This window comes from Dermacentor silvarum, chromosome 1 (assembly GCF_013339745.2).
Source record: "Dermacentor silvarum isolate Dsil-2018 chromosome 1, BIME_Dsil_1.4, whole genome shotgun sequence".
Classification (NCBI taxonomy): Eukaryota; Metazoa; Arthropoda; class Arachnida; order Ixodida; family Ixodidae; genus Dermacentor; species Dermacentor silvarum.
Genome location: NC_051154.1, coordinates 305,807,289 through 305,831,859, shown reverse-complemented (window position 1 = coordinate 305,831,859; position 24,571 = coordinate 305,807,289). Strand labels below are relative to the sequence as shown.

General features: G+C 45.4%; 1 protein-coding gene across 1 annotated transcript in view; it reads left to right on the top strand.

The window, feature by feature from the left end:
• LOC119437278 (valine--tRNA ligase-like) overlaps nucleotides 1–24,571 on the top strand; it is a 103,257-nt gene that overhangs the window by 36,588 nt on the left and 42,098 nt on the right. Inside the window, exons 14-19 of the mRNA XM_037704336.2 lie at nucleotides 2,994–3,084; nucleotides 6,633–6,738; nucleotides 10,035–10,105; nucleotides 13,598–13,723; nucleotides 15,744–15,848; nucleotides 19,954–20,101. Coding sequence (XP_037560264.1) covers nucleotides 2,994–3,084; nucleotides 6,633–6,738; nucleotides 10,035–10,105; nucleotides 13,598–13,723; nucleotides 15,744–15,848; nucleotides 19,954–20,101 — 647 coding nt within the window. The remainder of the gene's footprint in view (nucleotides 1–2,993; nucleotides 3,085–6,632; nucleotides 6,739–10,034; nucleotides 10,106–13,597; nucleotides 13,724–15,743; nucleotides 15,849–19,953; nucleotides 20,102–24,571) is intronic.

Here is a 24,571-nt window from a genome sequence, read left to right as displayed (position 1 = left end):
ATAGTGCGGTCTTTTCAGACTCCCGTTAATTTTCCCATAGCACTCCATGTATACACGTATCGTTTATAGTGCAGTTGCGGGAAACGAAATACCGGTTACAGTGCGGCTGCCTGGGAGTACGGAAGTCAGCAGAGACGGCGAACGCTCCCCTCAAACGGGCGCCCCAAGGAGTGCTCGAGGAAGAAAGAGAGACGAAGTGGAGGAGAAGGGGGCATGGTGCGAACGAACAGCCAGTGCGGCTGAAACCAGAATCTTGAGTGCGAGTCGTGAAATATCACGGCACGCATAGAGAGCGAGGGCCACGAAACTTCAGGGAGCGGGCGGCGCCGGCACATCACGGCGAAGGAGACCGTGGAATGTGAGGGAAGAGGGCGGCAGGGAAGCGGTTTTCGCCTCGGCAACTCTGCTGCTTCGGTGGCTCCCCTCGCCCTCCCTCGTAGCTCCCTCATTTTCGACTGTCACCGTGCTCACCCGCCGCCGCTCCAGCCGGCCCGGCGCCAGCTCCCCAAAGTTTCGTTTTCTGCCGTTATCGAGAAGCGGGCGTTTGCCGGCGAGGGCAGTTTCGTTGGCCGGCCTGGAACAGCGCCGCTGCTTCCCTCTACGCCGTAGCCGCAGCGTGCAAGATCAACACGTGACTAAAAAGTAGAGGAAGCATAAAGGAGAAAGCAGGGTTCACTGCCATTTTCTACGTGTGGCTACGGTAGCTGTGGCTGAGACGTCGGCATGTACACGCATGTGCCGGCGCAACGCAGAATCGGCGACCTTGCCATTTGAGAGAGGGTGAAATTTCCACCGCATTTTTTTTTTCTTTTTTGTTTTGTTCGCGCGCGACATTGAGGAGTCTCTCCTAAGCTTTGTTGCGTCTCACACATGCTCTTGGGACAAAGGAACTACAACACAGTAGTGCAAACAATCAAAAGGGCATTTATTGCACCTTTCATACACTAAAGCACACTAGCCGAATAACTACCAATAGAACATTCACATGGGCGCGCGACAAATCAAGGAAGTCCGACTCACCGCGACCCGATAGCGAGTGAATATGTTCGCACCATGCTGTGACACCATCGCCTAGTCATTCACGTGTGCGTTTGAACGATCCCTGTTTGTCCATACCGGTGCCCCGCTCTGAGCCACGCGAGACGTCTCGCGAAGCGTGGATCGGCGCACGCGCGGGACGTCCGCGTCGCTCACCGATCCCAACCCAAAGAGAGAGCGCCTTCGACCTTTTTCTCCCAAGTCACCCTGCCGTTGGGTGGCGTTAGCATCTCGACACTCGCGCCATCTCTCGCAACGCGCCGCAACCACTACGACCGCCTCCGGCACCCGGCCACGCAGTGAAGCCGGACCACAGGAGACGCGTGAGAGTCGCGCATCCCCACAGCTTTTACTCTATGGCGGTACCGGAGCAATGCCGGTCGGAGGCACCGCCTCGCGATTTGGTTCGAATTAACGAGATACGACTGTATATTGAATGCAAATGTTCTAGACGCATTCCTCGACTGTCGCATACGCGTGGCGGCTCGGTGCACATGTTTTGCATATGTGCGGGCCTTGAAAATTGTTGTTTTGGTTATAGTGCGGTACCGCTTATAGCGCGGATATTCGCGACTCCGGCGACTTACGTTATAAGCGGTCTACACTGTATAATGTGGTCGGCATGATGAAACGCTGTTATGCACGCTGCTTCTGTATTCTTTAATTTAACCTGCTAAACAATTCAGTCAATTTCGTAGGTCCTGCCAAGGTCAAATTAATGGAAGTCAGTTGTACTGAGTTGTGACAACTATTTACGTGCCATTTCAGGAGCCCAATGTAACCGAATTATCCATGCTTTGCAAACAACATGACAGCGTGCTGCAGTTCTTGATGTCGTGTTGCACATTATTAATGTGGCAGTTGCTGCTATTGGGAGGAGCTTTGAGCTTATAATTCAAGTAGCCTATCTTGGATAAATTAGAGCCCGAAAGGCTCTGAAACTTCCTGGATTAGGTGAACAGGCTGTCTGTACTTTTCATTGCAATGTAAAGCTCCATAATGTTTGTGAATTATGTCTGACTCCACTGAATATTGTTTAACAACTTCAGCATATCCACACTAGTTTGTGGGGATCGAGGTGCCTTCCTGTGCCTCATCCCCCAGCTTGCGTGTTGTACTTAGCTCGATTTCTGGGAACCGTCGCCGCAATGGCAACATGGAGGACATGGCTAGCACTTCGGAGCTAATTTCCCGCGCAAACCGTGCATCTCTCTCTCGATGTCAAGTCACCGCACGAGCATACATCACTGGGGCGCACCCTGATTGGTCTCGAGTGGCGGCCCTCGAGCACCCTCTCCACCTGAGCTCTCCTTCGCTGAGCACTTCATTGCGGTGGCAGACGCTCACAGGCCTGCAACGAGTTGGTTATTTGGGACCTTTGCTCTCGTGGCTCCTCGTTCTTGCACTTGGTGGACTGCTCCCCGGTTAGCCCTAGTTCAGTGCATTCTCGGTCAGTCCTGCGGTCAGCCTTTGCCCATAAGCGCTGTGACTGTCGCACTGTGCTGTATCTTGGGTTAACAAACCCGTGTTTGTTGGCAATCCGATTCCGGAGCCTTCCCTGGGCCGTGTCGGAGAGTCGACGAACCCTGTCGTAGCGCCTTTGTTCGTTGTGGAGTGGAGGAGTGTCGTGCCCTTTCTTGACCGTCACTTGTAGGCTTTGCCTTGTGCAAACCCATCTCCACAAGTTTTACTATTGCATGTTTGCCTCACTGATATATTGCAACAAGTGGCTGTGTAAGCACTTATAATTATGGTACATCAGGTTTTAGCTTTGCTCAGGAATAAAGTTTGGGTTCGTGTCCATGCACTAGGTCAGTGAGCCCACATTATGAAGGTCGATTTTGAAATAAAACAACCCGGTGAAACCTTGCGTCTCCAACCAGGTGAAAACTTGTCATTTTTTACCAGGATGGATATGTCGCATGCTCTGATTTTTTATCTCTGAACTTTTCCAGGGACTGGTGTGTTTCACGGCAGCTGTGGTGGGGACACCGGATCCCAGCCTACTTTGTCAGCATTGAAGGAGAGGGCTCGCCGCATGGAGCTGTAAGCCTTTCTTTCTGTCTGCTCTATTTATTCTCGTCAGGGTTTCTGCCAACTCTAAAACTGGTAAATGTCTGGGAATTTTGCAGTTTGGAGAAAACTTGGGGAAGAGACAGGAAGTTCTTGCCATGAAGGGCCCCTAATCCACCACTGATATTATGAATACAAATTGAATGGACACAAATGTCATGTACAGATGCTTTGGCAAACATGGTTGCGGGAAAGCCACAAACTCGGGAAAACAATTCCATGCTCCTCTTCAAGTCTTTCTGGTCTCATCTTTGCACATTGTGATTCCAGAAGGGTCATGCGCGTGATCTCATCAAGGTAACAGCTGTCGATTGGTCGATCAACAAGGAATGACAGTGTCACTTTAACGAGTGCCGACTATGTGTTCCGACAACAGAGGAGGGCGTACCCGTTGTGTGCCACTGATCCTCCCGTGGTGCTTCCATTCAGTTGACATCACTCAAAGGGCGATCAGAGGCAGGCAATGAAGGAGCCTTTCTTCTGCTTCTCTATTCTGGTTGGATGATGCAACCCATAGCTTTCGCTGCACTGCATGAAGTTGATGAGGCAGAGTACAGAGAAATACATAGCGAGGACTAGAGAGTGCCCGTGGGGACGATAGCGAAGGCAAGTCAGACACCATGGAAGCCGTGTAGTCAATCGCCAAACGCCTGTAGCCTTGCTATTACGGCATCATTTTGAAAAGTCCTTGCGACTGTGTGTTCATTGAAGTCTGGTATGCAGCTTCCACCATATAAAAAATTTGGAGCTCAGAGTGGTTTGGGACCCTTAAATATTGAAAACAGGTCCCAAACATATGGTAGGTGCCTGTGTTCTGGCTGTGCTAAACTAATACCCTTTCTCCCGCTTTTGCAAATTATCTAAGGCTTGTACATTTGAACCTTGTTGCAATTGAAATGAAATTAGCTTTAACAAAGTAATGTGCATCATGGCTCCTTTTTCGAGCCTAAAACCCGCCCCACATTCAGCGTTTTTACTGGCTTCTCCTGCCGTTCCGTCTCTTGGCGTTGTTGCATCAACGGCGCCGGAGAGGTCACCCAGCCACATGAGACGCACGCGAACAGCACCAGTCCAGCGTTGCGCAATGTGACCAGGCAGATTTAACCAGAAGCAGTGTGCAGTGTCATTCAAGTGAACGATGAGAAATGTTCCTGATTAAGGTTTTTATGCCCTGTTTATAGTTCTGCGGCACACACACAAACACACACACACACAAAAAAAACTATTCACGGCAGTGCGCTTGAAGGTACGAGCGGCTGCTTTCTCAGACGGTGCCACCTTGCCGACGAGACAGTGGTGCCCCGTGGTGGCGTGCACGCGAACTGGTTACTGTGGAAGTCGCTTACAAAAGTTACCAGCAGCGCAGCCGCAGCCACGCACTGATTGGTCAGCGCTCATCGAGCCGCGTCCTGTGGTGGCGGTGAGATTTCTGGTGTGTCTTGAGCACAACGTTTCAGCTTGGCGCTTCCCTCAGCGTCAATGCTTAGCGGCGCCGGGTGACGAAACGCCAGAAAACGCCGTGAAAACGCTGAATGTGGGATGGCCTTTATGCTCTAGAAATGCTTGGTGGAAAGGAAGTTTCTGCCATTTGACTTTAATGTGACAAGTATCTTTGGCTTCAGCCGGACACTACTAACCATCATGCTAGAAGCTGATTCACATCATTACAATGGGAAAGTCAAGATTGAAAAGCCACTTGAGAGATCGAAGCTTGTGTTGTACTCAGCATCTGCTTATCTGCAAGAAATTGCAGCTAAGAAGAATGAGATTTCACTATTTTCCTGTGTATGTGTACAGATAAGGTTTTTTTCCCCCTCCTTGAAATTTTGCCTTTGTCATCCTTGAAATCCTTAATTGCCTTTGTATTTTAAGTCAAATGTTCTGTATGAACCTGGGTTGCAACAGTTTGCTAGGTTTTCATTGATTCAAAGCTCACAGCTCCCCAGACTGCAAGCACTTCGTGTGTGCATTTGTGCAATGCTGTCTTCTTTGTGCCTGTGCCTTCTGAAATGTCTGCAGCTACAAACAGCAAATTGAGTTGCCAACATCTTTCTTGTCTGCAACATATGCAACACCATCGAACCTTTAAAAAAGGTAAAGGAGTGTATAGTAAATTGGGAAAGTTGGTTAGTACTTCAGACACCCAAAACAAAAGAACGACTGGGCTGTGCACAGTCCCTGTGTTTTGTGAGTCTTTCCTAGTCTTTATATTTTATGTTGTAAATACAAGAAGTTGGCTGCAGTAGAACGCACAAATTTAATTTAGCATTGGGTATTGCCTGTTCATTCTATTATTTGTTAGTATGAAGAAACACAATTTTTTGCTAGGCAAAGGATTCTGGAAGCTGTGATATTGTGCTGACATTTTTAAACTGTCTTGGATGCTACATTGTGCAGTATGTCCATAAAATGCTGCATTTTAACCTTTTGGAGGATGCTGTTCACTTCTGTGCCACTTGTCATTGGCGCTGCTCGAAACTTCAAGTTGAGATGTTGATGCTTGCAAATAGACTGTATGAGTTTTGGTCACGACTTTAGTGATGTGTGAGGAAGGGCAAAGAAGGTCACTGGGCTGACTGGTTGGCTGTGCCATGCTGGGAAAGTTCCACTGAGCAATGCTGTGATTGAGTAGCGTAGAGCACTTCAGCAACTACAAAGGGACTGGCTTTTGTATACTTTAAGGCTTGCCACCTTACATGGCAGCAAAAGAAAAAAAAAAGAAAATAAAAAAAACCTTAGTCATGTTCTTTTTGACATGTTACTGATAGCAGTCACAGTGGTTGCTGGTGCATTGGTATCATTTGTAGTTTGAGAGCATGTGAAATGCCCAAAGTTTGGCACATTCTATGCAGTGCCCTTCAGCTAAAGAATTGTATGAATCAATGTCATAGCAAAAGTTATACTAGCCATGATTATATCGGTGAGATTCTATTGTCATTGCTTTCAACATTAATTAACCACATTGCAATGCAACATGCTTGTAGCTGGCATTATCTAACAGAAGGTTGCAGATAGAAATGAATGTATGCTTTTTTTTTTTTTACTAGCTATAGGCTAGGGAAGCAATATTCTAGAGAAAATTAATTGGGCATCACATATTGCCAGTGCAGTGTGGGGTGGAGGAGAAATATATTCAGCACTCACTTTGTGTGTAGGCTTTTAAAGCAAAGATGTAGCGAAAACTTGTTGCCGCGCTGATGTTTGGTGCTTTATTGGCGCTGTTTTATAAAATGACGGTGTAGCTTCCTCGTGCTCTGATCTTCCAATTTCACCTGACACATAGTTTCATACACATAGTTTCCTTTTTGTCAAGTTAAAGGGAATGTCACACTCATTTACACAGCAGGCCGCCATCAAGAACTACTAAACTCCTGTGTGACACATCTCGTCTTTAATTTCTCTTCAGGTTCCAGTGTGCCCATGTCAGATTAGCACCCTGATCTATGCTGAAATGATTTCTGTTGCATGTCCTATTTGTTCAGCACTTAAAATTTAACTGTTGCCTTTGCTCCTGCTTTTAGGAGGCTGACAACGATCACTGGGTCAGTGGGCGCACCATTGACGAGGCAGCAGAGAAAGCTGCCAAAAGGTTTCATGTGCCCAAGAGCAAGATCATCCTAAAACAAGGTTTGCATAGCTTTTCGTCTCTGACCTGTTCTGACCATTACATCAGTATACCTCATTTTATAAAGGTATAAGTCAAAGAACCCAATTGTCTAGCTTTTGCATATTGTTATGCTTGCTCCTAGGTAAACAAAGCCTTGTGAGACCTTCAAAAAAAGTTGAACAACGCTGCTCCTAAAATAACGTAACCAGGCCTACAAGATGCTTGTAAGGCCAATTAGTATTGGATATGGAGAAATAGTGTAGAGAAATAGTAGTAGGCAAAAAAGTAGCTGCTCAGAAGTTGGAAATATTTTACTAATGTCAAGGTTTGTGCACAATAATTATTACTGTTTTGTTTCTGCAACATGTTTCATTTCAACAAGTTGCAACAGAACATGACAGGGCGGAAGACTTACGTATGTGTTAAAAAAATTTTAGAGTGCATTACTCACGATGTCAAGCACAAGTGCTAAAGCTGATGACCATGAAAAATATAAAACAATGCTCACAAATACGAGGCCCATACCAAAGGTAATTTCAAAAAATAAGTGGCGCTTTCTGAGGGCGCTGTTCGACACATCTTGCAGGGGGACTTTGTAAGGTCAACTCGGGGACTTTTCTATGGTAGAAGGGATGGCTCCAAAGTAGTGGCTGAACCCAATGCTGCATAGCTTTTGTGATGGGACAATAATCCAACAATCAGACATAATCGTGTTTTATAACTAGTGGCTTTGAAGGCAATTTACAAGGATATTTTGTAAGTAATGTCCGCCCCGTCACACTAGCACCTCAAGTTCCTTTATCCTTATCTCAAGGAAGATGCATGCAATGTCACATAGTGGTCTTCCTTCTTCTGAGAGAGTTTTTGGTGAAGGAACTTAGTAATTTACCTTGATAAGTTGACAACTGAAGCAAGTGCCCTCATTTCCAGTTCGCTTGAGTGATAAGGGGTTAATTAATGCTGCATGTAATAAATTTACCTTTACATGCGATTAAAATTTGTCGGACGACATTTAAAGTTCAATAAATAATTTTGTGCTCCCGGCTCTGCTCCAGTTCTGCTCGTGTACCTGACATTTTTTACTACTGCTAGTGGTCTATCTTGGGGAAGCTGTTTAGATTGTGCATGCTATCTTAACTTTGTTGTTTTTCACATGCATTTGTCACACCAAATTGCCTTTTTTTGAATTCTACATTAAACAAGTGAGGCTTTTTAGTGGCAGTGACATTCCTAGGTTCCACATGTTGGTGCAGTGAAAGTTTACTATTATGTCAAATGCCATGGACAAGTAAAATTTGTTGCAACATACAATGGTATAGGCCAGAAATTGCTACTTTTTCTTGGAGAAACAACTTAACTGGCTCAAGCCTGTTTTATTTTATCGGGATTGAGGTGCACTTGTCGCCTTTGTGCGGGTATTCGTCTAATTTGCAGTCCCTGCGCCTCTCACTTTCCCACTTGTGGTAACACAAAGTGATGGTTTGGCTGTCACTCATCCTTCACACCGCCCCGAAGGGTCTGTTGGGTAGTGTTCTATTAACCAGTTGTGGGGAATTGTGCTCTCGCTCTAGTAGCTGCACGTAGCGTAACCGGCGCGATGTGCAATGATGAGGTCGAGCGCAAAGGGAGACTCTCTCTGGGACCACACGAGGTGTGTACCCGTTTTTCCTCTTGTACGCCGGCCCCTTTGGGTATGACTCAGACTTGGACTCATCAACGGTAGCGTGTGTCAACAGCGAGCGCGTAACTTCTGTCTCTCCTTTCCGAACACTAAGCCCAAGAGTGGTGCCCAGTGCCCACGTGTGGTGGTACAGTCACCAATTGATAATTTGGACTTGACTGGGACTGCCAAAACGTCTGAATAATTGGGAATCGAAATACTGGATTCGCTCAAAAATAAACGACTTTATTCCACAAGTGGCCAAAAAAGGTGTGCCCTATTCTTGGATCGTCACTTATGGGGATACCTTCAATTTTGCGTGACTAGCGCAGGATGCATCAGTGTCTAGGAGATATGGCATTCTTGGCGCAGTGCCAAGCTCACTATCTTTCGTGTGTCTAGCGCAAGACACGTCGGCGTCCACGAGTGACATCATTCTTGGCACAGTGCCAAGCATGCTATCTTATCACAGCGTGAAAATGCTGCCGCCTTTGGACGTGTCCAGTGCTAGTCATGTGAAATACAAAAATGAAAGTATCTTTCAAAAGTGATTGTTCAAGAATACGGCCCAAGTTTGTCAACGCGTGTTGCTCAGTGCACACACATTTGTCCTTGGCCCAGACACTCTGTGGCTGCAATTTTCTAGCAATGCCTTTTATGCTATTCCTTTTTGCATTTTGTCAGTGGATAATGCATGCGGAGCATCGCTCCGCACGCATTATCAACTGGATCAGCTGGCCATTAACAGTGTATGATAAGAGTAGATGAGAATAAAGGGGCAATCATTGCTACAATATCGCAGCCCATGTTTCCACCATAGCCATGCTGTCGCTACAGATAGGCAGAAGTACAGTCACTGCATGCACCGAATTGTCAGTGACTACTGGTCAACTAGGCTTCGCTAACTTTGGTTTCGCGGAGCGCTGGCGATGTTTCAGAACGAAAATATCGCTTTTTCTGCTTGACTCAGTGGCATAGTAGCACACGGTCATGCAGTCGGAACCATCCTTTCGCAGTGACATGCTAGCGGCACCCTTTCTATGTTTTGATTTTTGGCACGGGAGCTTCTGCTTTCCATGCTGCCCGAGGCTGGGCATTTGTGCAGTGATGGGTGCCACCAGAGGCAATAAACCTGTCTTTGGTAACTAGTTTAATACTGTGTTTCTTGCGGCGCAGCACTCGGTGCCCTTTGGAGGCTGAGCCACGCAGACAATGGCCAGCTAGATTACACGAGGCGACGGCTTACGCAGTTGTAATGTGCGATTCCTCTGCACTTAGTTTGTGAACATTCTGCAGTTCTAAACATGTAGTTCTAAGCTCTGTGTTGGACCCTGAATCATGCTAATGCACGAGCACTAGTGAACATGGGAAGGCAAAAATAACTTTTTTCTAATCCTTGCTTGTCTGCATTTCGGTTTATGCTGGCAGTACATTGGCTTTTGCATACACTAATGCTATGTTTGTTACAAATTGTGCACTAGCTTTTTTATATTATGTTGAAGGTCTGTGGGTTTTGTAGATTATAGTACCAGAATATTTCTCTGCAGGCAGTGTATAGCTTCTGTAACAATGTCTGTTTGCAGTGAAGTAATGAGTTTATATGTCTTTCTTGTCCTCTCTCTCTTTCTCTCTCTCTCTCACGCACTCAAAATGAAGATGAAGATGTCTTGGATACATGGTTCTCTTCTGGCTTGTTCCCCTTCTCCATCTTCGGGTGGCCAGATGAGGTCAGAAGTTTACACCATTTATGCTTCGTGGCAGTTATTCGCACTTGTTTCTGTCATATTTATGTTAAAGACTGTGGTCAACTTGAGTGAGTGGTTAATTGTTGTCCTGATGTGGCCATGCATCCAGGTGAATTATTTTATTGCGCACAATGGGATTATTTTTGAAGTGGAATGTGGCCTTCCTTTGACTTGTACAGTCGAATCTCGATAATTCGAATTCGAAGGGGCCCGAAAATGTGTTCTAATTAAAAGAAGTTCGAATTAAAGGAAGGACGTATTTTTGAAGTATTCGAGCACCATAGCACAATGCACGAATGGAGCGAGTCGTGAAATATTGCGGCAGGCAAGCTTATTGCGAGCGCAACCGCCCATTCCGGCCAACGCTCGGTTCCCGATAACAGCAGAAAACGAAACTTCTGGGAGTAGACGGCGCCAGCATGGCGACGGGCGCACGTGCGCGGAGACCGTCGAAGGTGAGGGAGGAGGGCGGCAGGGAAGTGGATTAGGCCTCGGCAACTCCGCCGCTGCGGTGGCAGTGGCTTCGGAGGCTCCCCTCGCCCTCACTCTCAACTACCTCGCAGCTCCCTCACCTTCGACTATCTCCGTGCACGCCCGCCGCCGGTACAGCCGGCCCGACACAGATTAGCCCGCTCCCTGAAGTTTCGTTTTCTGGCGTTATCGGGAAGCGAGCGTTTGCCGGCGTGGGCAGTTTTGTTGGCCGGACTGGGCCTCCGCCACTGCATTAAGGGGTCTCTCCTATGCTTTTGCTCTATGGTGTTGTCGGAGCAATGCCGGTTGGAGGCGCCGCTGCGTTATTTGGCGTGCTGCTGAGAGCATTGTCGGTCCACGGTATGTTCGAATTAACCGTAGCAAATGTTTTCGCGTTCCAATTACCGAGCGTTTTTGCCCATTGAAATACACATAACTTGGACAGGACCACAGCGTCAGTTCGAATAAACCGGCAGTTCGAATTAAGCATCTTCGAATTAACAAGATTCGACTCTGTTTTACTTTGCCTTACGTTTTGACAACTTTGTAGGACTTCCTTCTTTGCTTTTAGATGTTCTTTTAGAACTGCGCGAAAAAACGAGGACAGACAAAAGAAACACACACGACACCACTAGCGCAGACTGCCAACTGTTTATTTCTGGTAAGCAAGCAACATATATTTCATTCAGGATCTTGTACACGTGTCTGCATTGTCACTCTCACATGTGTCAATAAACATAAAAATATAAAATAAAAAATATCTGCTGGGTAACATTGTAAATCAAGATTGCGACAAGCGATCAACAAAATAACCGTGAGCCATTCTTACTGTACGAAGTGTGTTCAAAAAAAGAGACTGAACTTTTGAAATAGCGCGCCAACCGGCAGAGGGAGTGCGCTGCGGCTACTGAGCGCATGTAGCGGCAGGTTTAGACAACAAACTGCCATTTGCCGCGTTTCGCTCTGACCGTTAGTTGGCGAGCTACAACCGCTGAAGGGAGCACATGAACAAACTGTTCTTCGGATTGGTGCCAAAGTGACAATGAAGGAATTGGAAGAACAGCGTGTGGGTGTGAAGTTCTGCTACAAACTTGGGGAAACTGTTATGATGTTCTTAAGAAAGTTTTCATCGTCATTGGCAGCGGCGAGCAGTTCCTGGCTGATTTGAACATGGGCCTGCTTCTGTTCGTCAGTCAACAAATACGGCACAAATTTTGCACTGACACGACGCATCCCAAGTTTGTCGCTCAAAATTGCATGACATGATCCTATGCTGATACCCACTTCGTCAGCGACGTCTCGAACAGTCAAACGACGATTTCCACGAATCACAGTTCAAACTCTCTCGACGTGGTCATCATCTGTGGATGCGGAAGATCGTCCAGGCTTGGGATCGTCACCAACTGACATTCTTCCGTCTTCAAAACGCTTGAACCAATCATAGCACTGCGTGCGACTCATACAGTCCTCCCCGTATGCTTGTTCATGTGCTTACTTCAGCGGCTGTAGCTTGCCAACTAACGGTCAGAGCAAAATGCGGCAGATGGCAGTTTGTTGTCTAAACCTGCCGCTACATGCGCTCAGTAGCCGCAGAGCGCTCCCTCTGCTGGTTGGCGCACTATTTCAAAAGTTCGGTTTCTTTTTGAACACATCGCGTATTATCAAAAAGAGGGAGAGGAAACCGCGAGTATGTAAAGGAAACGAAAATGGCAGATGTCACTTAACAAATAACCAGAGTAAAGGCAAAGGATGAGGGCATAAAATTGTTCGATTAAAAAACACACTAATCAACAAATAATACACCAAAGAACAAATGTAGAGGCGATGATGTCATAAAAAGGCATCAAGGCTAAAGATATGGCTTAATGAAAAGAACATCAGAAGTAAAGGTGAAGGTGATGGAATCTATAAATTTGGCTATGAAAAGAGTGAAACCTGGTGAAAAACAAACGCTGGCGCGTTTCAGCAGTTTTGGCCCCAGTTTCACTCTCCGCCACAGTTTCAGCACAAAACCAACCCACAAGCAAAAAAACTAGCAAACAATTGACCGCCAAAAAGAATTTTTACAAGGCACATTCTAGGAAAGTGACTTCTTCTGGTAATAACGAGACAGACGGCGTGCTGATACACTTGTCGCCAGTTTTTATTATGTAAAAAGCTTAAACAATCTCCCTTTCGGTCTGGTCCCTTGATTTGAACAGGTACGTTGTATTTTTAAGAATTGGTTTACAAGGGTTGTTTCTCCCGCCCTCACCTTTTCCTCTGCATCTGTTACAGTGTTGGGCCAAAATGCCTCCTGCATTGTTATTTACATGCCCCTGGTGTTCCTGTGCCCTTTCATTGAAACACCTGCCTGTTTGTCCAATATAAATTCTGTCACATGTGAAGGGAATCGAATACACTACCCCACAAACATGCTCTGTGTGGTTTGTTTCGTACATGGTTGAGCACTGAGGCCTACTCTTTCTCTTGCCTGTCACCATAGGGCACACTCTACTAAGCTTACATGGAGCCGAAAAAACGACCTTGACTCCGTAGCGGCTTGCCACTTTTTTTGATGTGCGAAACTCCATGAATGTAGGGTGTGACCTGCAGTTTATCTTTCTTAATATCCTCTTTCTGTTGCTTTCTGCCTTTAAGTTTTTGCAAGAGACTTCTTTTGTTACTCCTTCTTTGTAAAGACAGGTGGGTGGGCATTGAATCAGTTCTATAACCATGTAAGGACCTAGCAAGTGAAATTGTTGTGGAGGAAGTTATAGCAAGCCCTCGCACTCCACAAGGCATACAACAGCATATGACAAGCTCAAGTCACCTGCTTTGTGATAGGTATATTCGAACTAAGAATCGAACTTCTAAGAGCCATGAGTGAATTGCCTAGGCAGATAATTACGGGCTTAGTGCAGACAACCTATGCAGCCTTTTCTTCTTTTTTCTCCCTACAGGATTTCTCATGATAGTTGGCATGGCTCTTGCTAATTGCTTGTTCTTTGATTCCTCATGCAGACTGCTGATTTGAAGGCCTTCTACCCGGGCACACTCCTGGAGACGGGCCATGACATTCTGTTCTTCTGGGTGGCGAAGATGGTCATGCTGTGCACTAAGCTCATGGGCAAGCTTCCTTTCACGGAGGTTTGTTTGCATCCAGAATTGTGACCACTAGTTGGATTGAGAGGAGTTGAGTGTATGGGGCTTTCACCTAATGGAAAAGCCAAAGGGTTTTGGTATAGGCTAGCAGGTAGCTGTTGTAAAAAAAAACAAAAAGAAAGGAAGAATGAAATGTTTTCACTACAACACAAAACAAGAATGGTAAAAATGCATACAAAATAGATGCTACAAGCACTGATTTGCAACTTGGTTCGTTTTTATTTTTTACCACATATATATGTGCACCAATATCTTGAACAAAACAATCCAAGAACTTGTCTTCTTCCTCTACCGATGATACAGTCATAGGTGTGTCTGCTAACTTGAAAAAAAATAGACCTCTAGAATCTCACTTGAGCTTATCATTTGCCCTTATAAGAAGCTTCTGTTTAACTCTTTCCCTACTATGGGGAAAATAGGTGTTTTTTTGTATGTTACAGCAGATTCTTTTTTCCTGAAGGAACTATATTGCACTCAATATTTAATGAATGCACTTTTCATGCATAAAAGCTTTAATAACGAGATGTATGTCATAAAAGGTATAAATTGTTAAAATCAAGATTGTGCGATAAAATTGAACAAAGTTTGTTAAGACACGCTTGGTATCTGCTAAGAAGAAGAAGTTACGAAAATTATGAGATATGCAAAATGTATTGCTGTCGATTAGGCACTATCTCCGAAAAAAATCAAAATTTTTCTTTGAACAGGTATTCCGCTATAAAAATTTTAACTGCAAGCACTACAGTTGGGCGTGCCGGGCAGCAGCCGCCGGTGTTCCGGGCTGGTTTGCGTCGTTGTTGCTTTCAGACTCAAAGTCCGATCAAAAGTCAGCATCCTCTGACTCACTGCTATTCGATGTATCGATAAGATCAGCCACAGAGGCGGTGGAATCGCGATATCTGCGATCTCCCGAAGCGTGCGTGCCGTTTCCGGAGCCGGACATTTTTGCATTTTGCTTCGACGATCGCGAAACTTCGGAGCGCGTTTAAAAATCACTGCCTGGTGGGTAAAAAACGAACTGCTTAGAAAACAAAAATATAGTTTCTCCTCTTTCACGTCCAATGGCGTAGTGTGTCCGTGAGCGGCGTGGAAGGTGTCGAAAGCGGCGTTTCAAACCATCGATAGTGGGCGGGCATTTTTTCGTTCCCCTTTGACGATCACGAAACTTCAGAGCGCGTTTAAAAATCACTGCTTCGTGCGAAAAAACCGAACTGCTTAGAAAACTAAAATATAGTTCTTCTCCTTCACGTCCAATAGCGCAGTATGTCCGTTAGCGGCGTGGAAGGTCTTAAAAGTGGCGTTTCAAACCATCAATAGAGCGCTAACGATGCCCAATGGGCGTGGTACGGCAAGAGTTAAAATATGGAATGCACTCACATTTTTGCAGTTAACCTGAAGGTGTCTTCTTGACAGTAGTTTGTCTTAGTCAGCCCATTTTACAAAGAGTGTGGCAGGAGACTGAAGCAAAAGCAAACTATGGAAATAAAGGGGGCTGTCTGGAAAGAGGGTGTGGGCAGTGCATAGCCCTGAATGTGGAACAAATGCAGTTTTGGCTTATAAGCGGCTTTGATAAGAATTGTACTACACTATGCCATAGACACGATATGAGATGCGCTGTAATAGTTGTATGTCATCTCAGGAAGATGGCTGCATTGATGATGAAAAGCAATTGCGGTTTGTTTGGTTATGCCCGCATACCTCATGCCATTGCAGCAATCTAGTTGTGACAACGCCCACTTTGGTCAATTCGCCATAATAAAGAGAAAAGCAAGGGGGGGAAATGGAGGTGCTGCGAATTGATCCTTTGCATGTCCAGAAACAGCATTTGTGTTATCTTATTTGCGAGCACTTGTAGCATCTCTGGTATCTTGTGCATTGCTTTAGAGCCTCAAATAGCGAAACAGCAGGCATTGATGTTCTTGTGTGAGAGCTTTTTGTCAACAAAGTAACTTGTATCATTGCAATTTTCCTTCTTCCTTACTCATTCTCATTTATTACACTACAGGTGCTACTCCACTCTATTGTGCGCGATGCCCATGGTCGCAAGATGAGCAAGTCACTAGGCAACGTCATCGACCCCGTTGATGTCATCCAGGGCATCTCTCTAGAGGTGTGCACCCCTGCCTGCTTATTCCTCAGATAGGTCTTCTGTTATGGGAGCTCTAGTAATGGCCAGTGGCTATGTTTGGGGTTGTGAATCTTTCGCTATCTCGGTCTCTCTCCTCTCTTATTCCTCACTGAAAACCTGGTTACTTGATGTAGTGGCCAAGGAAGGGTATGCTGTGCCCTCATGTGGTGTACACCTTGCGTGAGTACGAGACCAATCATGACAGAGAACTGACAACTATTGAGTTGCATTGCTGCAGCAGGGTCGTTTAGTGGTGCTTCAAATTGCCAGTACAACTAGCCATGCCTCTTTATGCAATGAGATCTTAGTGACTTAAAGGGGCCCTGAAACACTTTTCGAACATAGTAAGAAAACATTGCTGATCTGTTGTAGAGGCTGCTGTGAACATGTGAGCCAATTATTACTGCACTGCTTGCAGCAGGCCATTTACAATCTCTTGTCAGAAACAGCGAAAAATCGCCTGCTCTTGCTTCTGCGATGCTGTCATGCAGTGTCATCGAAAGCAGCTGGACCCACCAACGCTATTGGCTGATTTTGTGATCTTGAGAGCATTCTCAGTAATATATAATTGCAAATTTTGAGTTAAATAAATAAAAAATATATATGTCTGTGATTTCAGAAAGACAGAAAAATCATTTCATCTTTGCACTGCGCGTGGCCTTTGAGATGGCAGCAGTGTGCTGTGTAGCGTAGTCTACCGTGGCTGCCATGAGGTGCCTCAACACTCAAGTTTTGTCCGGGGCATTGCCCTGTTGGCTTCTCTGCTGTGTAGCTACCAGCGCGGTGGCGGAGACGAAAAGAGAGAGAAAGCCAGTTATCGGTGTGATAACTCCACTTATAGTTCAAGGATTTTAAAAATCTTTTTGACGTGAGATTCGTGACACATGACATTCGTGAGACTTTAATAGTGAGGCCATTCTATGATTAGTTAGAAAAGTGTTTCAGAGACCCTTTAAAGCCGACAGACAATTTGCCAGACAGACGACTCTTACGTGGGACAAGTGCCGACCTTTCCTTTCTGTCCTTCGTCTTGCTTGTACCACACTGTTTTCCAAGTTTCAACCTTCAACTTGCTGAGGGCTATTGAACTGTGTCATTTGAATTGACTAGAAAGAAATGTTCATGCCATGTCAGCTGGCATGTGTTTGTAGAGTGTGGCACTGAGAAGTGGCAATGGTAACAGGCTGTTGCATTCCTGTTGTAAGCAGCAGTATCAGTCTTACCTAACGCTAGTATAGTAGACTTTCGTTTATTTGACTCGGGTTAATTCGATTTTCCGGTTAATTCAATCCTGACTAAGGGTCCTCCCGGCCGATGCCCATGGGTTTCTATGGGCCTAAACTGTCGTTTTATTTATCCTGAAATTGGCTTTCACTGGATAATTCGAACTTGACCAGTCAATATGCGCATGCCTGACCCCGAGGGTGACCCCAATAGCGATCCCTTTACTGGCAGCGTCAGTCTATGCAGAGCTTAGGGGACAGTGAATGCACTGAACACACGTCATCTCCCATCGAAAACGTCTATTTTCGGCCTTCCCTGGAAGATTCTCAAGCAATTATGGTAGCTCACAATGTCTGATTACGGTATTTACCCGATTCTGATGCGCATGTTTTTTTTTTTTTTTTTCTTTTTTACCACCGGGAAATTAAACCAAAAACCGTGTTTGCTGCGTTCGTATGCTTTGCCGCAATACACTGCTGTATTGCGGCGAAGCTGACGTTAAAAAAAAACGGTCGCTGCTGTACAATGCGTACTAAACTTGGGGAAGCGGGTTTTAAGGGGAAAAAAATTTATTCTTTGAGATGATGGTGCTGAAAACTTTTGCATGTATGTAATGTCGTGTGGTTATCCTGAATGTGCAATCAATTTTCGTTTATCTCCTCTGGTTCTAATTTTATGCAAGATTCCTTTAAATAATTTTTTACAAATGTTTACAAAATATCAGTTTCAGCAATTTCGCTAAACGTTGTATCAGTGGCTTCTGTATCATTCAAGAAATGCATAAGACCAACCTTATTGCTATGCCTTACCTAGAACAAGAGTTGCAAGACTTCAAAGTTAGGCACCAGAAATACAATCCTTTGCGTTCCAAATCAATACCTCATAACTAGTGTTCTAGGTAAGGCAGAGCAATAAGGTTGGCCTTATTGCATTCCTTGAATCATACAGAAGCCACTGATACCCTATTTAGCAAACTCTGAGTAACAGATATTTTGCAGATCATTGCAGAAGACAATTGAAAGAAGCTTGCATAAAATTTGAACCAAAGGTGTTAAACAAAGGTGGACCTTATATTCAGGATAAGTGCATAACATTGCATATATACATACGTTTTCAGCGCTGTACCTCGAAGAATAAAGATTGAAAATTTTGTTGGCCTAAGACCTACATCTTTCCTTAATAGGCGATAACCTAAGTGTGCCGCCGTTCTATGTCGTCTCTTTAAGCGGGGGCAGTCGAAGTATATGCGTTACTTGCAGAAATTAAAGCAGCTCGCAATCACTGCATTGGCTCAGCAAGCTGCATGCCACAATCGCGTGCTGTGTACACAGCCAGGAGTAGAGCACATGAAGAGACAGACACCCGCACGGAACACTGGTGCAGTCTGCTGGTAAACACACATGTGTACAGCAAGCGTCCCTTTAAAAGGACAGCGTAATAATCACAGCAGCAACAAGCACTGTATCGATGCATTTAAGAAGTGTTGCTCCTGTTTCTATGGCTTTGTGGCACAGTATAAAAGTAAAAAAAAACCAAGGTGAAAAAAATACAAATATTCTTTTCCGTGCCTCACACTGTGCTGGTATGACGACCCATGTGGACTACAGAAATGTTTAGCAAAAGGTGAGATGCAAAGTGTAGGGCTGTGCCATCCCAGATACTTAACAATTTGCTCTTTAAGTGATAGGCATAGAAGCAGTTGTGGTTTAGGTTTCGCAGTAGCTTGCTCACTTACAGTCAAAAAAAGGTGAAAACTGTAAACCTGCAGTTAACAGAGGTGCTTACAAACCTGAAGTGCTGACGAGCAGTACTTCACTGCCGAACATATCATGCTGCTAACTGTGCATTGCGTCTTTTGTGGCTTTAATTCTTTTGGACGTTAGTCTGCCCTTCGAAATAGGAAATTTGTTACATGTGATATTGAAGTTCTGGCTCCCACAGAAAGTTAAAAAAAAAAAAATAAAAGAGCGGAAATGTAATCCATTAGTTCAGTTGAGCTAGTCTACTGGCTGGTTAGAATGAAGACCCACATGTTGACTTTGTTAACCACGACTTTGTGTGGTTTGATGGGCAAGTGATGAAAAGTGCAGCAAATCTCATCACTCGTCACACAAGGTGGTGAGCGATCCTCTGCTTTAGTTGATGATTGTATAGTGTCGGTCCGAAATTAATTATCGTAAATTGATGGGCTGAATTTCAGCTATACTGAATCGACTTGGAATACTTGTACTGTTTATTTTGACGTAGTTAAACTCTGTTTAGTTTCCGACAACTTATAATTTAATGTAGAGTGTAACACCTTCGCTGTTTTTCTTCCTGTGTCATCTCATTTTGTGCTATTTTAGCTTCTTTGCTTGCACATAGTCTTTTTTCCTGAAGTAACTGAGATCAGGAATGTCAGGCTTGATTTAAGTCAGCAAAGCTGTGTCAGGAGCTGCATCAAGAGCTGCTCGATGTTCAGCAAGCTTGACTTAAGTGGTAGAATCTGAGGAGGAGTGGAAATTAGGTGCATCTGTCAGGCAGCAGGTTATGTGCAGATCAGCAAGTGCTTTCACATGACTTCAATAAAACCCCTTTTGCAAGTTGGGACAATTAATGTGTAATGGTGCAGCACAAAACAAAGAGAAAAGGAAGGTCACTAGCAGAAACACGCGAGTTCTAACTGGCGCTTTTATTGTTCACTGTGGTCATATTGGTCTTTAATAATTTTTAATGTGTTTTAGCTTACTTTTGGCTATTTTGGAAATGCACAAGTGGCTTTTCAATATTTTTAAAATGTTATATGTCAGGTGCGTGTTTGTTCCGATTTTATCTGTTCGCCCTGGCCTTAATTTTTGCACCCTGGTCTATGGACACTTCGTAGGACCTGAACCAGAAGCTCTACGACTCGAACCTAGACCCAGCTGAGATCGAGCGTGCCAAGCAAGGCCAGAAGACTGACTACCCACGAGGCATCCCCGAGTGCGGCACTGATGCCATGCGCTTTGCACTCTGTGCCTACATGTCCCAGGGTTGGTAGCGAGTCTGGCTTTCACTTTAGACAATTCCGAGTGGGGGATGCAGGTGGCAGCCTGTGGCAAGTACAGTAGACTTCAGTTAACTTGACTCCAGTTAACTCGATCTTTCGGTTAATTCAATCCCGACTGAAGGTCCCAGCCAGTGCCCATGCATTTTTATGGGCCCGAACTTTTGGTATTTCGGTCTGATATTGGCCTTCGCCGCATAACTTGAACTTGACTAGCCAGCCTGCACATGCCTGACGCCTATCGTGACCCCAACAGTGATCCCTTTACTGGCAGCGTCTGTCTTGGCAGAGCTAAGGGGACAGTGAATGCGTTGAACACACCGTTATCTCGCGTCGAAAACTCCTATTTTTGGCCTGCCCTAGCAAGATTCAAGCAGTAACGGCAGCTCACAATGTCTGATTATGGTATTTACCTGTTTCTAACGTGCATCTTTTTCTTTTATTTTTTTTCCCCGAGAAAATTAAGCCGAATACTGCATTTGCGGCGTTTGTATGCTTTGCCGCGTAACACAGTTGTATCGTGGCAAAGCTGACTTTAAAAAACTGGGGCGCGATCTTGTACGCGTTCCAAAATGGAACGGAGGCGGTCCGTTCCATCGATCCGCACACGATTGGTCAATTTGAACCGTGACGATCAAATTGACCAATCGTGTGTGGCTCGATGGAATGGACCGCCTCCGATTTTGGAATGCGTACAAGATCGCACCCCTGGCTGCCACTGTGCAACATGAAGTACACCCTTGCCCATTTTTCTTGCTAAAAAATCGGGTGAGTGTTAAAATTCTACTTTGTTTAAGAGCTTTAATGTTATCTCTACGTTAGTTTTGTACTTTGGACACACAGAAGTTTGATTCGGGGCGTCTTAGAATCGGGCAGATACTGCTGAAATAATTAGCTGTGTGTTTGTAAGTTTTTTCTGCATTTTGTTTATTTCGACCTGCCGACATAACTTGGATCAATTTTGCCAGTCCCATCAAGGTCAAATTAATGGAAGTCGACTGTATAGCCTGCCCACCAGGGAGACCTGCTTGGTTCTGCCACTAGTAAATTTTGGCCGCACCGAGAACTTGTGCATTGGGAAAATGTTGAATGTTTCCCTTTCAATATATCTGGTGGTTACGTGCTACACTGAAAAGCACGTGGCCTTTCATATAAAATTTCAGCTTTTTTTGTGTGCTTGTTGCTGTAGTATTTTGTAGAGACGATCGTGACTACGTGATGTTTGCATAGGGCTTCTAGCCAACGCCACTTGGGCGTTAATTAGCACTCAATGATTGGCACAGTGGGCTGGCAGCAACACCTAAGGCCTCATAGCCAGGGTTTAGGTCCCTGCCCCTTCTGGCAAACCAAGTTTTTTAAAATTTGTACATAATGTGAGTTCATGACTAGTGCTGGATGTCTATTCGACCATGATTGTGGTCGAATAGGTCGAATTATGGTCGAATATTCTTTGCTTCCTCACTGTCTTAAAACACTACGCAATAGGAAAACAACAAAATGCATCTCGGGCCGCTGCAGCCCCAGCAGTTAGACGCGTGGCGGCATCTCGTGCAATGCTTCACATTACGTAGAAGTCAACTAAGTTGATCCTGTCAAATACTTTAGTTGCTTCGGATTGTATGTTTTCCCGGTTAGTAAGTTTTTTCCCACGTTTTTTTTTTTTTTTCAGAAATGTATGAATGAGATTCTACAGTAAAAAGCTAAAGAGAAACAAAGGCTTCTTGAAGCACTGCCTCAATTCCCCTCAAAAAAGACTTCTGTTAATCTTCAAGCTCTACCTGTAGAAAGGTGTCTTCTTTGTTCACTTTGGCCTATACGCACCATAAGAATTCTTACAGACCTGTGTGCTCATTTTCCAAGCAATTTATGGTCTCAAGCTGCTTTGTGCAGCTGTGAATCAATGGTGAAGTCTGATAAAGAGTTGCCTGCGAGAAGGACATTGCATTTTTTGTATTATGTATGCTTTGTAACTTGTTGCTAAAGGACTACTGTAGTCATCAACTTACTATATTTGGCTTTGTCTAGAGCTCTTTCTTTCTCATCTGTTTCCCCTCCTTCCCATATATAGGGCAACCAACCAGATGTACTAGTTAGCTTCTGTTTCTTCCATTACAGTAGCCGACCGATTTTCCGGGCTTCGCGGGGACTGAAAAATGGTCCGAAAAATCGAGCAGTCCGAAAAACCGAACAGTCCGAAAACCTCGTCCCCCCAAGAGAAAAAAATTGAGGCTTAGAGCGGCTTAAGAAAAATGTCGGACTTTCGCCCAAAAGGCGGAGCATCGATTGCGATAGCAAATTAATAGACAGCAATACGAAGTAAGGATGTTAGTTTTATCGACCGTATAAAGTTGTGAATATGCGCTTACTAACTAAATAAGCTTGGTGTCACGCGCGCACAGGTTACATGAACAGATCTCGCTCGATGACCGCGGGCAAATTGACCTTTGCGCTGTCATTCTCTTGCTTCAACGCGAACGTCGAAAAAAAAAACGGCGCATTGGAAGCTACGGGAACTCGGCGCACGCCCTTTGTACCCTTCGCAGACCGCTTTGAAGATGAGTCCCTCGCGGGCGCACACTTCGGCTACATAGCTGATCGCTTTCAAGATACGGTGCCTGCGCGGCAGCTCCGTCGGCAGCAGCCGCAAGAGCTGGGGTGCGATCGCGCAAACAGCTCGGTTTGACTGCTACGTCACAAAGTGGGAAAGCTGCGGTACCGCCCCGCTGTCTCTGACGGCCGCTGACGCATTCACAATTCTGACCGATCACGAGAAGCCAAGCGAAGGAACGGAAAAGCGAGCTGCTCGTGTGATTGCACCCCTGAACGCAACTCCCCACCGTCTCCGTCGCCTTCTCCCTGTGCCCCGCGAGCGGACGAAGTCCGCGCGCCTCCGGCCACCTTCCTCTCTCGCGTGCGCGAGATTAAGTTGCGCTGACCCTCGCAAGCTTTCACCCGCACACAGCGTACGGCGCAACCGAAACATTAAAAAAAAAAACGGATTCCGCTTAAGTGAGTATGACGATAGTGCTGAGCTGACCGAAAAAAAAAAGCAAGTGCCGCCCTTTGGAACGTTTTGTCGGCCAAGGAAGAGCGGGCATGGCCTCGGAGACGACAAGATAGCGTGCGTCTACCAATCTTGAAGGCTATACAGGGGGGCACTGGAAGCCAAGCCAGCGGAAAATCCAACATGGCGGCTCCCAAGATCGGGTAGCGTGGCTCGGAGCAAGCGATTTAGTCCCGAAAATCGAACATTGGCACCTAGATTCGTCCGAAAAATCGGTCGCGAAAATGCTTAGCTCTATGGGAATCCTGACGGTACATCTATGAAGTCCGGAATATCCAAGAAGTCCGAATTTTTGGAGTCGGAAAAATCCGTCGGCTACTGTAGTTACCATCTTCTTTCCAGAAACTACTGGCCTGTAAGCTAGTACAGTTTTATATATATATATATATATATATATATATATATATATATATATTTAAAAGACAGCATCATATTTGGCTACCTACATACATACAGCTCTACCGTCTGTAGACTTCGTGCGAAGTGTCAAATGTGCGCGAAACTGTGCTCTCTCTATTTTCTTTCTCTCTCTTTTCATCCCTATACCCCCTTTCCCCAGTGCAGGGTAGCAAACCGGACGTGCGTCTTGTTAACCTCCCTGCCTTTCCTCGCTTCTATTTCTCTCTCTCTCTCTCTCTACAGCTCTGCTCCACTGTGCATGACCTATAATATCATAACCTGTATGGGCCACTTGAAGCTCCACAGCTACAGCTGCAGACAATCTGCAGTAGGGATGGTAATATCGATGAACGGTTAATCGATTAATCGACTAAAAGTATGCCGCAAAACGATTAATCGTCATCGATGTCTACCTTTAATTTAATCGGTTTAATCGATTAAACCAGTTCGATTAATCGTTTTCCAGACAGTGACTAAAGTGGCGTGAAAATTTTCAAATCGTACTATAGAATGCGGAGCACGAGCAACGACAGCGCGGCTGCGAAGACCGAGAGCGAATGTCGACTGTTTTCCCGAGTCCTGCCGAGCTTGCCAAGCGTTTCCGCGCTTTACGCACACGTCACACAGGCTGCCTGAGGCCGAAGAGAGCCCGCCCCCATGGAGGAAGAAATAAACTACGGAAAGAGCATTACGTGAGGCAGAAAGTCTTGGCAAGCGAACTTACCGTCAAGCCATTTCCTTCGCTTTTTACCTCGCAGTATAGGGTCAACACGTGACTCTGAGAGGCAACGAATTGGCGGATAATTTCAGATCAGCGCGCACCCGTTCAGCTGCTGCCCTGCACCTTTTGCAGCGAGGCAGCATTAAACCTACCGCGCGCTTTGATGTGGTGATCACGTGTAGGGCCGTTGCTTCTTGATGTCGCTGCGATGTTCTCTTCTAATTTCTTCTTCCCCACCCTCCTCAGTAAGTGTCCTTTTTAACATACAGGGT